This window comes from Drosophila subobscura, chromosome J (genome assembly GCF_008121235.1).
Source record: "Drosophila subobscura isolate 14011-0131.10 chromosome J, UCBerk_Dsub_1.0, whole genome shotgun sequence".
NCBI classification, from domain to species: Eukaryota; Metazoa; Arthropoda; class Insecta; order Diptera; family Drosophilidae; genus Drosophila; species Drosophila subobscura.
The window spans coordinates 5,788,115-5,803,394 of record NC_048532.1 but is presented as its reverse complement, the minus strand read 5'-3'; the positions used below and the strand labels follow the sequence as shown (position 1 = coordinate 5,803,394).

The 15,280-nt window shown below is 44.1% G+C and overlaps 1 protein-coding gene across 2 annotated transcripts in view; it reads left to right on the top strand.

Moving 5' to 3' along the window:
• The first annotated feature begins 13,026 nt into the window (after nucleotides 1-13,026).
• The window catches only part of LOC117894044 (protein naked cuticle), a 41,098-nt gene continuing 38,844 nt past the window's right edge, over nucleotides 13,027-15,280 (top strand). Inside the window, exon 1 of one of the 2 annotated variants that reach the window (XM_034800895.1) lies at nucleotides 13,027-14,379. In XM_034800895.1, the coding sequence (XP_034656786.1) occupies nucleotides 14,316-14,379 (64 nt within the window). In that variant the 5' untranslated portion in view covers nucleotides 13,027-14,315. The remainder of the gene's footprint in view (nucleotides 14,380-15,280) is intronic. The other variant, XM_034800893.1, reaches the window with a different exon arrangement.

The following is a 15,280-nucleotide window of genomic DNA, read 5'->3' as shown; positions in this document are numbered from 1 at the left end:
AGTTGTTGCAGCAGTGGCAGCAGCAGAGACAGCCCCCAGCTCGAGTCAGGGGGCTCAGTGGCACCTGTTTGCATTCAACAGTCCAGGCACGTAGACAAAGAGAAAAGCGAAAAAGGAAAACGGAAAACGGAGCCAGCGGAGAGTGCGAATGTGTGGCATGTGGGCGGAGGCTGACTTGTGGGTGGCACATTTTCAGTTGGCTTCTCCTGGCTGCCACTGACTGTTAATAAAAGTGTAATTATGCACATATGCCGTGGGTTCGAGGGGTTCCAAAGAGAGATCCGAGGGGTGGATTGTGCCTGATGCACTCGCTTTGGGTTCGCTTCCTTTTTTTATGCGCATATTTTTGGTTACTCATTGGATATTTGATATGTACAGTGTACACTCCCGTAAGCCACAAGTGACATGCCACATGACGCGCGGTAAACATTCCCAGAGCGTAAACCAAGTCGAGAAGCTGCGGCCCAAAGCCAACCGCAATCTTTGTCGTTGTCTCCGCGGCACCCCAAGCAAGTTGTGGTCTTCGTCTCTGAGTGTGTGTGTTTGCTTTGATTAGCGACTACTCAAGGCCTTAAGGCCAAAGCTGAGATTTAAGAGAGACAGAGAGAGATTTTAGCCACAAAGAATGTGAAAATTATACATTTTTTGGGGTAATTAAATTAGAAGTTAGAAAAGTTTTCTTGTGAGGAAAATGTTTCAAAGAGAAGGAACTTGAGACTGAAATGGAGAGAAAAATTCCCAAAATTAGGTTTCTACAAATAAATTAATTAAAAAAGTCCACCCTGATATATATGTAAATACATATGTAAATATGTATGTATGTATGTACACATATGTATGTAATTATCAAATATAAGTTTCCACCTAAATAATTTAATAAAACGAATAATTATTGTGATCTTTCGCACAGTGTAAAATTCGTATGGTTTCCCTTTTGATAACTTATTTGATCTGTTTCATACACACTATGAGAATATCCCTCAAAAACTGGCCAACCCATTCCCACTGACTCCATTTCATTGTCAATCTTATCAACCGGAAAGTCCGAATCGGTCGTCCATCAAAGCCACACTTGTCACAGGGCCCTGGAGGCTGTGTGCCTCTGAGTTGGCTGGGAATGGGAATCAGAATCGGAATGGGCTTGGGTGAAGCGGCGGCGACAGATGAACGGAGTTGATATCCAGCAGTGGAGAGAGGCCATAGGCATGACAGGCCTCGTCGCGAATGTCAACCGCAAGAAGAGCAGCAGCGCAGCGGCGGAGGCAAGTGAAGTCTTTTCGCATTGACAGGCGGCGTCCACAGTCAACCACAGGCGGGAACAACAGGGAAGAGGCGTGCGGGAAGAGAAGAAGGAAAGATGGCAAGAATTAGTGACATTCCAAGGGTCTCACGTTACAGCTACTTTGGGAACGAAACAGAAAGAGTTGGAATTGGTTTTTGGCCGGGATTGGTATGGGAATTGGTTAGGGAATTGGGGGGACACTCCTCCATTAGCACTGCTGTCAGAAAACCAAAAACCCAAGGGGAAAGCCAATGGGGGAGTCACTGCATCAAAGAGCCCTCATTGATCAGGAGCCAGCAGGCAATCAGGGAGCCTGAAAGTGTTGTCATCATCGTTGTCGCTGCAACTCCTTTGAAGTTCGGGCAACAAAATTAATTGCATGCTACACACAAATCCCTGTCCCACTTGCCCTGTTCCCGCCCCCACCCAGCACCATCTGGCGGGCTAAAAACTAAAAACTCTAAATCAACAATCATCATAACTATAACTATATATGTAAGGGGGAGTTCAGCTCCATCTAGCAGGAGGAGGGAGCACATGCAAGGGCTGTCAACATGCTGCCATTCCTACTCGCTCCATTTACCATTTGCCTTCAACACTTTTGCTGCTGAAACACTTGACTTTTGCCCGGACAAATCCCACGCAGACAAACACGAAACATATGTACATTGTATGTCTGTTGCATGCCACGCCCCTGCATATGCCTCTGCCCCTGCCCCTGCCCCTGCCCCTGCCCCTTTGGCTTTTGGAGTTTCCGGCTTTTGTGTGCATTTTGCACTCTGTTTCAATTTAATTACTTTCGAGTTACGCAACAGTGCAGGGCGGCAGGGCGATGGCAGCAGCAGCAGGACAAAGTTTTAAAGGATGTAAATGGAGCAGTAGCCGTAGCCTTAGTTCCTGGCATTATTTAGATGTCCCTGAGATATGCCTCTTACTACCTCTACCACTCTCTTTCTCTCCACTTGAGCTTCACAGATTCATAATTTACAAATTAAATTAAAATTAAATTAAATGTAATGAAAATCCTCTACCAAAAGGCAAATTTCAATCACATGTAAGTCGGAGGCCACCAAGAGCTGGAGACCTGCAGGAAAGCTCTCCCATTTTCGTTGCAGAAATTTACATTTATCGATTGCTAAAGTCCTACCAGGAGGCTTTTCCAGATTTCCCATTACTGTTTTTCTTCTTTTTTTCGGTGACACACAAAAAATAACAACAAAATTTGCATAAACGTCAACAGCAGCGGCAACAGAAAAAGGAACCAAAATGGTGGCAGCTGTTGCAGCAGCAGCAGCGAGGAAAAACAACAGCAGAATATGTACACAAGTATCGGTGGCAGGGGATATGGTCTAGGTGGTTTTTGGTAGGACAGGGCATGGCCCCCAGGATATACAGGCCAAGACGGCAGAGTCTGCTGCTATCAGTTTTATGAGGCGAATCAAAGTCCACTAATTACGGGCATTGGAAGGGGATGAAGTAAGGTATGGCAAACGATTTGTAGATGGATATTTGGGGAATGTTAGAGCTGGCAAAGTACAATTTTCAAACGATTTGATTTCTTAGCAAAATAAAGTTCTGAAAGGTTAGATTTTTCCATTCATATATCGATCTGTCAATGGGTTTTGTGCGATTTCCCCTAATTTCTAAATTTTCTTTTCAACTATCCTCATATTAATTGAGATATATTAGAAGTTTTGGATGATTGCATACTGATTTAATTAACATTGATCATACAAATTACTATGCCCTCAGAATAAAACAATTAAGATTGCTCAAAAATGTATTGACTGAAAAACAGAACATTGTAGGAAATAATGAAATCAATGATCGATAAAGATAGATTCTTAAGTCTATAATATTCTCTCTACGTAGCATTAGGAATACACATAAATAAATCAAATAAATTCCATATGCTTGTTTCGGCTTTATTCCTCCTTTAGGGAAACTTTCACGCCTTTATAATACCATAAAAAGTACTTATGTGCTCTCATCTAAATCTAAATATATAATGCCCCAAAAGGCAGCATTAAATATTTATGAAAAGTTCAAAAAGTTGCAGCCCTGCCCCGCCGCCTCTCCCTTTCTACTAATCTCTGCTGAGGTGCCCCATGTCCAATGTTCACTGCTGCTTTGGTCAAAAAACCCATTGTGAAGTTCTGCCACTCAAATGCTTTTATTTTTATTTTTGGTTTAAAACTTTGTTGTTGCACAGTGTGGCCTGTGTCACAGTTATGAATGGGGCTGGCTGGTTGGTTGGTTGCAACTTTAAAATGCATTCGAACACGGCTGGGGAGGCGCCAGAGGAAGCCAGGCAGGAAATGTATCCCACATAAGGACCAGACCAGAGCCGAGCAGAGCAACGCAGAGCAGTGCGGCAGAAGGCATTTCCTGTGGCAGGCATGTCCCGTGCCTGTGCCCTGTGATTGCCTGTGTGTGTGAGTGTGCTTTTTGCAATGCTTCCCCCCCCTGGTAGATGCAGATAAGAGGCATACACACGCTTGTCAAGATTTGCTTTGATGTCTTTTTCATGTATCCCGACTTTGGGTGCGGCCCTGCCCCGCACGCCCTGCCCTCCGCTCCATGTCCATCTGTTTGACTCTTTCCACCTCTGCATCTCCCTCTTTCTCTTTCTGTGTGTGGGTTGACAACAATTAAAAAGTGACGGGCACAACAAATCGCTGTGCCACAGAGACAGCAAAGATGGATAGGATGGCAGCAACTTATGGCTAAGTAGCGGCAAATACTCGTACAGAAAAGCAGAAAGCAAAAAAATAAAAAAATCTCTTTTCAGTCAGCATTTCAATTGCCTTTTGTTTATAAGAGGGATTCCCCTGCACCTCCCCGCCTGCTATCATGCTCTGATTTTTGCTTTGAAGTGAAGCATTTTCCGTCTCTCTCCCACATCTCTCCTCTCCGTTCCACACAGTTGTATTTTTGGTAGCGTATAGAATTTTATTAGCAAAAAGGGTTGGGTTGGTTTGGATTGGATTGGTTTGGGGCTGGGGGTTGGTGCTGGGAAAGCGCTTTGAAGTTCAAGTGTAGGCGCGTTGCGGCCTCATTGATATATTTATTTCTATATAATTTGGTGTGGCGTTTTTTTTTCGTTTTTTTCGTTTTGCTGTCGGACATGAAACGATCGGAGCGAAGCATCGGGGCGTCACAAATTGAAATATCGCATCAATTTTTGCCATGCCGACGCCACCGCCGCCGCTGCCGCCGCTGCCGCCGTCGCGCTTTGTAATAAAAGTAAATAATAATTTAATAAAAAACCGCAAAAACACAGCACAGCAGCGCGCACAACATACAGCACAAAAACAACAAAAAAAGCGAGTGAGCAAAATCAACCATTAAATGCGGGACGGCAAAGAACAAAGCGATGGCAACGGACCAACAAAAAGCCGACAACAGCTGGGCCCAAACCCAAAGAGAGGAGGGTAGGGTGATGGAAGGAGGATGTGGATGTGGATATGGATGTCGAGGTCGCAGGGGGAGGTGGCAGCAGCGCCCTCTATGTGTCAGTCACCATCCCAACGCTGCGCATGCGCCTGGCGATGTGTGTGGCTGTCTGTCGCTGCCTGTCGCTCCGGCTGAGATGCCGCCTTCGATGGCAGCGCGCTGCCAACCGCTTCAAATTGATTTGAACGAGCGCAAAAGCTTTTGGACAAGTTGATAAGACCAACCCCAACCCCGGGCCGAAACGGATCGGGCCCGGGCCCGGCACCGTACGAGTATTCCTTTGTAGTCATTGCTCACTTTTTTTTTTTTTTTGCATTTTGTTGTATTTTTATCTCTCTTTTTTCGCACGGGTGGCGGTGGCTTTCGACTTGGTTGAACTGTCCGAAGTCGAAACCCGCGACTGGGCTGAAATGTCGGCGCAACATCAAAAGGTGTGTGCCCCCTCCCCCCTGTCAGTGTGTGTGTGTGTGTGGTGGAGGCCTGCAGGCCATGCTCAAATGAGCATGCACATGCAAGGGGGCTGAAGGATCGGGTTAGGCTGTCCATCCGTCTGGCTGTCCGGCTAATCAAGCATCAACTTCATTATCATCATCGTCATCGTCATTGTCGTTGTCGTCGTCTTCATGGTTGCATTGCGGATGCAGCGTGAACAGTTAGCTGGAGGGGCAGCTGTGTGCGCTGTGTGTGATCAGGGGGCTGCTTCAGTGGTGGCCTGGCAGGTGAGCGAAAGCAAGAGCCAGACATGTGCGCACATTCAGGACTACAGCAGGGATTCTGTATGAGAAATCTTCGGTATCTAAGGCATCAAAAGTGTCAACGAAGAAGATAACCAAAGAAAACTCGCTCCTGGCTCCAGCCCAGCCATCTCTTTGCATTACATTCCATCCAATCATCTGTCATCATCAACCACATCAACCACTTCTCACCAGCAGTAACCGCTCAATTCTCCATTCCTTCGGCGTGAGTCCTTCTCCTTTCTGACCAGGAAAGGAGAGGAAGCGGACCACGGCTCGTATGAGTTATTACAATCGAATGGGCACACGTGCGGCCGCCGCTGCCAGCCCAATGGCCAGTAAATCACAATTTTTGGCATGCCGTGTAAACAATGTTATAAATCAGCAAACCGCAAGGCACCCACAAGCCAGTGTACCAGCCATATGGCAGCAGCAGACAAGATGCAATATGCAGCAGACACCTACGCACACAGGAGGGGGGAGAGGGAGAGAGAGGTAAGGACGGGGGCGCCAGGATGCAAGTGACGCATGAAGCAGGAGCCTGCTTTTGGTGCTGCTAAAGACACTCAGTTAGCCAGTGGGTGGGTGGGAAGTGAGTGCCTCTAAGATTTACAGCGCTACTCAAATAATTGCATTTTGCGAAGCAAAACCTATGAAACAGCCATGAAATAAGAGGGAATAATTTCCACCAAGATTGAACAAAGCTTAAGCTTTAAGATCTCCAAAAAATCACAAGAAAACAGCTCCCCCATGGCATGATCTTCTTTTTTGTTAACACAATAAACGCGCTTTGTGTGGCTGGAATATCGTCATTAACATCTTTTGAGCTGTTTGCGCATCAAATATTCAAAAGCCCATCGCAAAAGTCATTTACGCCGCAAGCCAAAATAAAAGGAGAAATTAAAGGCAACGATCTTTAAGCATTAAAAGGAGCCAGAATTGTATATAATAAGAGACCAAGTAACAACAGAGACTGTAGAATGGAGACGGCTATGATTTTGGAAGATTGACTATGGTAACATTCTCTGTTCCTCTGAATTTTCATATAAATTAAAATTGGTCTATGAAACTCTGAGTACAAAGAATCCCCCTTTGCACGCCACCTCTGTTATTCTCTGCCACTCCAACGATTCTAACAGCAATAAAAAAGTGTTCCAAAATAATAAATAACCTTTGTCTTTTCCGACGATCGAAGCGTTCTCCCCTGTACTCTTCCATTTCGTCTGCCAAACATTGCCCAACAAATCAATTTACATATACATACATATAAGAAATTAAAATTGTATCCAAAAAATGTCTTTGTGTGTGTTTGAAAATAATAAAATGACGAAAGATGTGCCACAAAGAAAAACTTTTGAGCACACCAGAAAATTGATTTTTGTTAGGGACCCCAGACAGACGGAAAGACAGATGGATAGATGGATGAATGGATGGATCTGTGGATGGTTCTTCGTTGGAGAAATGAAACTGGGGTTCGGGGCGTCTCTTTCTCTCTGCGATGGAGATGGAAGAGGGCCCGAGAGTATGCAGAGTGTCCGCTGAGTGATGTGCGCATGGATAATGAAGCAATGACGGCATGAATGACTGAATGAGGCGGCAACCTCTGAGCGCCCGAAGAGTTCTCTGCCTCAAAGGGGCAGCCGCCGCCATGCCATTGCACGACTCCGCGCCAGACTTGAGCTCAACTTGCGGCTTGAGAGCGTTTAATTAAAAGGCAAAAACAACAGAGGGGAAAACATAATATAAAGAAAGACAAAAAAAAGGCGGCAACTGAGGCGTCGGCCAACAGTTGATCATTATCAGATACGGCAGCGTAGATAATGCCCGATACAAGCCAAAGGGGCGGGCGAGGAGCAGTGGGGAGTGGGTGAGATGTTGTTGCCGGGCAGCACTTTAAAAAATGATTTTTATGTTTTTCTTTTTCAGCGGCCCCCTGAGTGTCCCCCCCCACAAGCTCACGCCTCGATGCCAGCTGTCTGTAATTTACGATTGAGGCGAAAAATAAATGGAAAACTTTATTTTGGAAATACTAAATGAAAATGCATAAATTATTATTTCTTGCTGGCGGCGCTCGAACATGATTTCCACTTGAGTATTTGTGGAAATTCAAGATTTTTATGTGTTGTAAGTTTTGATTATTTATTGCTTATTGCCTGAAAATATTTCGATTGACTTTTTGGGGGTCGAAAACTAATGAAAAAGGAATACAGAATGGCTTCTAAAATTTGATTTTCGTACACTATACAATTTTGTAGGCTTTGGAAACTATAGGTTTTGAGTTAATGTTCCATCGGGCTGCCAATGTGGAAGATGGAACATTCTAAATAAATTATTTCCCTGACCCAACAAACACCCATTACATTTGAGGGAGAGAGCAAAAAATCGACTTTTAGAAAAACGTAGGATCATGGTCTGCAGATTAAGAAAAGCCCGTATGCAAACCGCACAAAAAAATAGTAAAGAAACAATCTTTTCTCTCTCTTACCTTTTGTCATACTTATGATCTTTTGCCATTATGTGTTTATTTCATCCCGACGCGAGTTTGTGGTTGCGTCAGAAAAAACAACGGCACCGCGAGACTACGGAAGCGCGCGACAATTCAGAACGAATCGACTCACAAAAATCTATTACAGCTTTTACGATCTGAATTTTTCACGTCCGTTTATTATCACATTTTTCGGCATTCTAGAAAAAAAGCAATTTCAATAACTGTATTAGTGGGTTTATTAATGTAAGGTGAGGCATTACAAGGAAAAATTTCAAGTGGACACACCTAAACGAGAGCGAGAGAGTCAACGGTTTGTCATCAGCCTCACCTTACAAAAGAGACACTTGGAAGAAGAGCGCCGGCGTTTGGCGCTTTTGCACATTCCTTTTTGCTCTTATTTTTTTTCACTGCGCCTATTACAAGATTGAGTGAGAAAGGGACAAAACACTGCGCACATTTATTTATCTGTTGTGTGTACGCTTGTTGCAATTAATTTTGACTTCTTTACGCACTTTTCCCTTTTCGATCTGCCATTTTGCCTGTCGCTTCGCCACCTCCCTTGACCTGATACAATTTCTAACACTACACACACAATTTTGGACATTTTCCATGGTTAAACACAGCATCACTGCACTACACTTTGTTACACATTTACGCTACAGTTTTCCCGTTATCACCATTTTCACTATTTTTACGGACTGAAACGCGGAGCCGATTTTGAGATCACGTGCTCCCCGGTTCAAACCGGGTGAAAAAATAAAAGTGTGAGATTATGCAGATGCAGATGTATGCGTGGGTGGATTAGTGTCTCGCTCATTCTTTGCTCTCTCCAACTGTCACCTTTCACGCTCTCCTTCTGGTTCTCTGCCTAATTGCCCGCAAATTTGACATTTGTTTCTGCTACTTGTCTTCTCACACCCTCCAACTCCAAGAGAGCGAAAGTTTGTGCGTTTGGTGAGTGACCACTTGCTGGTGCATTGTGTTGTGGGAGGGGGAGAGGTGTATGTATGAAGTGGTGTGCAGCTGTGTTGGCATGTGCTGGGAGAGAGGAAGTAGCAGACGAGCAAAAACACATGTAAATTTGCAGCGAGAGCATGGCAGTGGCTCAGTAGATTATGTAATAGACTATCTCTACTGCTCTCACAGCTTCAGCGGGGGCAAAGCAGATGGAAAAATGGTAACATAAAAGCAGAACGGCAAAGGAAGAATATGGAAATAAGTGAAAGTGAATATTTACATATACAATTAACATTTTCTAACTATAATTTTGTTTCTATATATTTTATATCTTCTTGCATTTCCTTCTATGTATCATATTTTTTATGAGTTTCTTTGCATTTAATCAGTGAATTTTTTCTAAGTTTATATATAAATTCGTGTCAGTTCATTAGTAGGTGAAGTAGTATTATTTAATTTGAGATATTTTCTCAGAAAATACACATCTAACATTCCAGTAGATCTCCGAAATGAGCTCCCAGAATTTTCAGATATTTCGAGAAACTGAAAAGTGCTGATCTGTGGGCAACTCCACCCACTTTGCAGCATCTCCCTCTCTCCGAGTCATTTCATTTTTATAGCTTTCATTTAATCTATCGCTTCCCATCATGTTTTTGGCATCATTAATCTGGCCATTAAGTCCCACAGTAACGCAACCATAATCCCCTTACCAATCCCCCACACAACAGACAGACAAGCTCCACACAAATTTCTTTGAGGGCCTAATCGTTTGATGGTCATCGATGGATGGCGGACTCTTGTAAATGTAAAATCGTAAAATCTTACTCGAAACAAGCGGGCAAAAAGCGACGAAAAAAAGCTCATAAAAAATGCCGACTGAAATGGCTTCATCTAGTAGACAAAATTGTTGGTGTTTGGATAGATTTTTTATGATTTCGGGCTAATAAGCAACAATTGGTTGCACCTGCCCCTCCTCTCCCCTCCAGCGACTCCACCGACTCCAATAATTCACAGTTACAATTTCCGCTTATTGAGGAGAACATTTTTCCCCACAGCACCAATTCCATTCCATATGCATTTTATATTTTGTTGGTGCTGTGGGCCCGCGTTTATCAAAATTAATTGGAAATTTTCGTCGTTTTTTTTAACGACTTCTGGGTAAAAGTCATTTGAAAGCCGAAGAACACGATGAGTGAGAGAAGACATCAAACGGCCTGCTGCTGTTGCACATGTTACCAAGAGGCCCAAAAAAGAAGACAACAACACGCACTCCGAAGATCTCTTGTGGGAGCCTCATTTGGTTCGTCCATGGGCCCAGGGCCTGTCAGTTTTACGGCCTTACAATATAATTTCCTGTCAGTCACAGTCGCCTCGTCGCCGTCGCCGTCGCAGCGCCAAAAACTACGATTCATAATTGCTTTGGAAATTTGTTTATAAACGCGTTGTCCAGTGCCCATTGAGGGGACAACTTCATTTGAATTTTACGACAAACATATAATAAAGTATAAATATTTATGACGCCAGCACTTACAACAAAGTTAATTTATTTAATAGTTTGACGATGTACCGACCGACCGACCACCGAGCCTCTCCCTTTGCAAGATTTTTATTATTTTCCTTCGATTTAATTTGGTTTTACGACTTTTAGAAAATAATTATGAAACTTTAGCTTGAGTTTGATTATGAAAAATCATTGAACATAAATACATATATTTTTTAATGAGATCTAGCCCGCATCTAATTTATGTTCGTCTCATAATTTAACTGAAAATATGTGGGGGCAGCTCATCAGAATTTAATGTTTTGATAGTTTGCTGGTTCTTGGAATACGTTTTATACAAATAAACCTAAATGCGAGTGTAAAAATGTATAAATTTTCCTATTAATAGTGTTCGAGAGAAAGCAATTATGTTTATCTCCTGCAGCCAAACGGCCGCCCTAACCTAATAAGCACAGGCACATATGTACATACATACATATGTACATATATGTATGTATGTACATTCATACCAGCTCATATGTATGTACATATGTGTGTATATCCCCAGCCCTTCAAAAACTCATCAGGATTGGCCATACACATGTGGGCAGGCTGCACAGGGGATGGGGACATAAGGAGGGAGCTGGGAATGAGCTGGACTGGGACTCAGAGAGAATGACAGAGAGCGTTTCCAATACAGCTTCCTTGTCAATTACAGCGACAGTTGCCATGGCCGCCACTCAGTCATCGTCCGGGGCAAATGTCAAAACCCTATTGCCATCCACATATGGCCATGGCCCCTACCGAAAGCCAAACCAAACCAAAGCCAGAATCCAGACTGGCCTCCCAGCGCCTCCCAAGCCCCCCAAACCATGTCCAGTCTCTGTCGAGGCCATCCATCCATTGCGACCCGCCGCCTGATTCACCCACTCGTTTTTGGGTAATTACATTTGCAGTCAAAGTGGAAATGCTGACACAGGGCTTGGGCTGTACATCAACTTTTGTCAAACGCAGTGCAAAATATTGTGCGAAATTAAACAGAATATGGCCCAGAGCGGCATGGGGATAAGTGCAAAGAGGAGGGGCAAGAGCAGCAGCAGGAGCCAGGGAAAACATAAATCAATATCGGGGCAGGGCGGACAGGCAGATCCCTGACATCAATCAGGGTCCCCGCATCTGATAGAGAGAACATCATGAAATTAAGACGATGGATCAATGGATGACGACGAAGGTCGAACAAAGACAGAGGCAGGAAAGAAGAGACCCAAGACCCAGGGACAACAGGCACAGACCCAGAAGAAGAATGGAACGAAACGAACCGACCCGAAACGTAACCCTTCTGTTAGAAGGAGGTTCTACTCTACCTTCCCCCTTCCCTCTGCTCGATCGCGTGTTCTTCTTCAATTACAGCGCCATTATACCCCGAAAGCCGAAAACGTTTTACGGTGCGAAAGCCTGTGGAACCCCCGGGAGGCAGGTTCGGCTCGGCACTAAGGGGAAGATCTGGTGTGCTGCCCCGCGGGCTCCCGCCGCCATCGCCGTCACTCGCTTTTGATCGTCGGAGAAGAAAGAAAAAGCTTTGTGTTTCTTTTTCTTTCTTTTTGTGTGTGTTGTTTTCAGCGTAATTCAGGATTCTCCTTGCTCTGTTATTATCGTCGGGTCTTGGAGCTTGGCGTGGCTGTGGCTTGGCTTGGCACTGGTCTGGGGTTGCTTCTCGGTTGTGTTTTTTTTTCTTCTCCTCTTTTCTTTTTTGGTTTTTTTTTATGGGTAATTGCCCTGATGTTCGGGCTCAGCAGGCGGCGGTGGCTTCGATGTGGAAGATGTGTGGTGTGGTGGTGCTGCGGTGTTGCTGTGTTGCCGCTCAAATTTAAAAAAAATCAAAAATTTTCAATGCGGCTTTGCATAGAGAGGAGTCAAATTAAAACCGGGTATTATCCATCATATAGTATGCATGTGTATAATCATAAGTCGGCTTTGATGCAACAAGAAAAGAAAGCTCCGCTTTTTTGGGGCGTGGAAATTGTTGCACTTGAAGATGTTGCACACTCCCATGAGGAGTTGCACTCTGAATACGATTAGAAAGGTGTTGTGCAAGATTTAAGGTTATCCAGCTGGCAGGTGAATCGTAAGTCATTGTTTTTTAAGGAAAATCAAAGACATTTCACAGGTGAAAGCAATTTAAATGCTTTTAATAGCTTTAAATATTAATTTAACAATTGTAAACTAAACAAATTCCCATTAAAAATTCACAAATTTCGGCATGCCATCAAAAAAACCACTGCCACAGCCCCAAAAGAGCACGAAAACTCACATTGAAAATGCTCTTAAATAAACAAAAGCATATCATATCAAAACAACACTCAAAGCCTACAACATTGGAGCCAAATCCCCAATGCCAAAACCACTCAACACTCACGATGAGCACCCAAAGAGAGCGAGAGAGAGCGCGAGCCATGGCATGCCGCTGGAAGGTATGGCACTCACCGCTCTGCTTGGCACAGAAACACTCCAAATAGGTCCCGCACGGAGAGCACTCAGAGAGCGCAACTCATGGGCAGAGTATAAAAATGGTTGGGTAGCAGCACAACTGGTCCCTCAACCACTTTTAACGCTCGACCGTGTACCGCGTTCGTTTGTACCGTTCAGTTTGTTTTTGTCGGGCCATTTGCGAGAGTCGTGTGTCGTTCCGTGAGATACAACCAGCGAAGCAGAGATATTCTCGTCGTTCTAGAAGATACGCCGCGGCATACAACAGTCACAGCCACGGACCAAAAGTGAAGTTTGTTCCCCGCCCAACCAAAAGATATCGAAAGAAAATCAAATATAAATTGAAAGAAAAAACGTATCTGTGAGATACGCACGCGACAAGTGAGAGAGAGAGAGCAAATTCAAGTGAAAAAGCTAAAAACCCGAAAAACCCGCCCCCGCAACAATAACACCCCCCGGCATAAGTCCACCCCAGCCCCAGCGTTGCGTGGCCTCACACAAAATTCATTTGGAAATAAATCGTTTGTGTTTTTTTTTTGTTTTTAGCCTTTTTGCTAAAGTACAAGTAGCTTTGTTTTTGTTGTTAATTCGCTAGCCGCCGCCAAGTTATTTACGTCGACGTCGCGCAACAACAACAACAACAACGCAGGCAAACAGTTACAGCAGCGATAACAACAAAAACAACAAATCGTGTCGGGGCGAAAAATGTTTTACAATTAAAATTGCGCGCGGGCAAAAGTATCTGGCAGATACGCAAAACACACACACAGCACATACAGAGGGCGCAATATGCGCAAATTAAACTAAAATGCAGCATATCAGAGCTGTAAAAACTTTTACGACGACTACTCCACCCCCTCCGGCCACTGCCACAGCCTCTCAACGGAGTGAGAGAGAGTCCTGTTCCTGCCACCCGCACAGTCGAAAATAATACCCAGATACAAATTAAGGTCGCTCAGCGGCAGCGCATAAAACAGGAACAACAACAAAAATCCAGAGGGAAACGCGGGGACAACAACATTGCAGAAGTTTCTACCTGAGGAGAGTATATTAGAGAGCCCAGGACAACTGCGGGATCCGGGGATCCTTATACAAAAGGATATCCAGCAGGGGAGCAGAACCCACACACACACACAAAGGCCGTAAAACATTTTGGGCTGCTGCAGCAGGTCGTCCTGCGACTCCGCCTCCTCCTCTTCCTCTGGCTCTGTGTCGGCTCGTAAATTTTCAACCCAAGCTAGCAACGAGCCAACACCAACCAACCCCACAGCCAAACAAAACAACAGCAAGAGCCGAAATATCCAAGAAGTAACTGCATCTACAGCTAACCAGCAAAAGGAAACATACAAACAAATACATACATATATTTATACATATACATACATATATTTATATAGTGGAGTGTATACATATATAAATATTCTCGCAGAGATGGCGGGCAACATTGTCAAATGGTGGAAGCATAAAATACTCGGCGGCTACAAACAATTCTCAGGTAAGCGAGAAAGCCAAACAGCAAGCGGCGCACTCCCTGTCCTCTCCACTCCACTCCACTCCTCTTCGACCAACTTGTTTAGTGAATTTCCAGTGCAAAGATAGTTGCCAAAAGATATGAAAAGATGGATGGTAATGCTCTTAGGGAGTGCTAAAGTTGTGACAGACGGGGAATTCGAGGGAAACAATTTGTTGAAATATACAGCAAATAAATTGAATTTAAATGGGTGTATTTTTGCTTTGTTTTAAGGCAGAAATATCTGATAGCTGGACAGCTAAGGGAGTGTGGGATATTCGTAGTATTTGGGATGGTTTCAATGATTTCCAGGTCAGAAGTAATGTTAATCCTCAACTTATCCCACGTATGTTAATTCTTAATCTAAATCCCTGATGCCCCCCGTAAATATATTCCCAAACTCCCTTTCAATGTTAAATATTCAATGCAAAATGCCTCCTTAGTGCTGCATGTGTTATCAGAGACCTTTTCCCCCCCATTAACATGCAACAATCTGGCATTGAAGATCTGAAATATGGCCCTTCTGTGCCCCACACACACTCTCGTAGTACGCACACTGGCAGATACACAAATATGTTCCTACAACCATCTCTATCTGCTATTCAGAATTCATTCAGTCAAGGGCTTCTCCCACATCCTTTTCCAATAATTACGCTGAAACAACAATAACAAAGGCCTCAGAACAAGAAGCAGAATGAAATGTAGGCAATCCCCCAGCGGACTGCATCTATTTTTTTTTTATCTCGAAGATACAGATACTCGTACACGCGGGTACACACAGCCGGAGAATGTACAGAGAGGGATAAGAGCGTGGAGAGCGGCATGGGACGCGACACACAAAAATAGAACGAAATGGAAAATGGAAAATCGGGGCATATAACAGAGG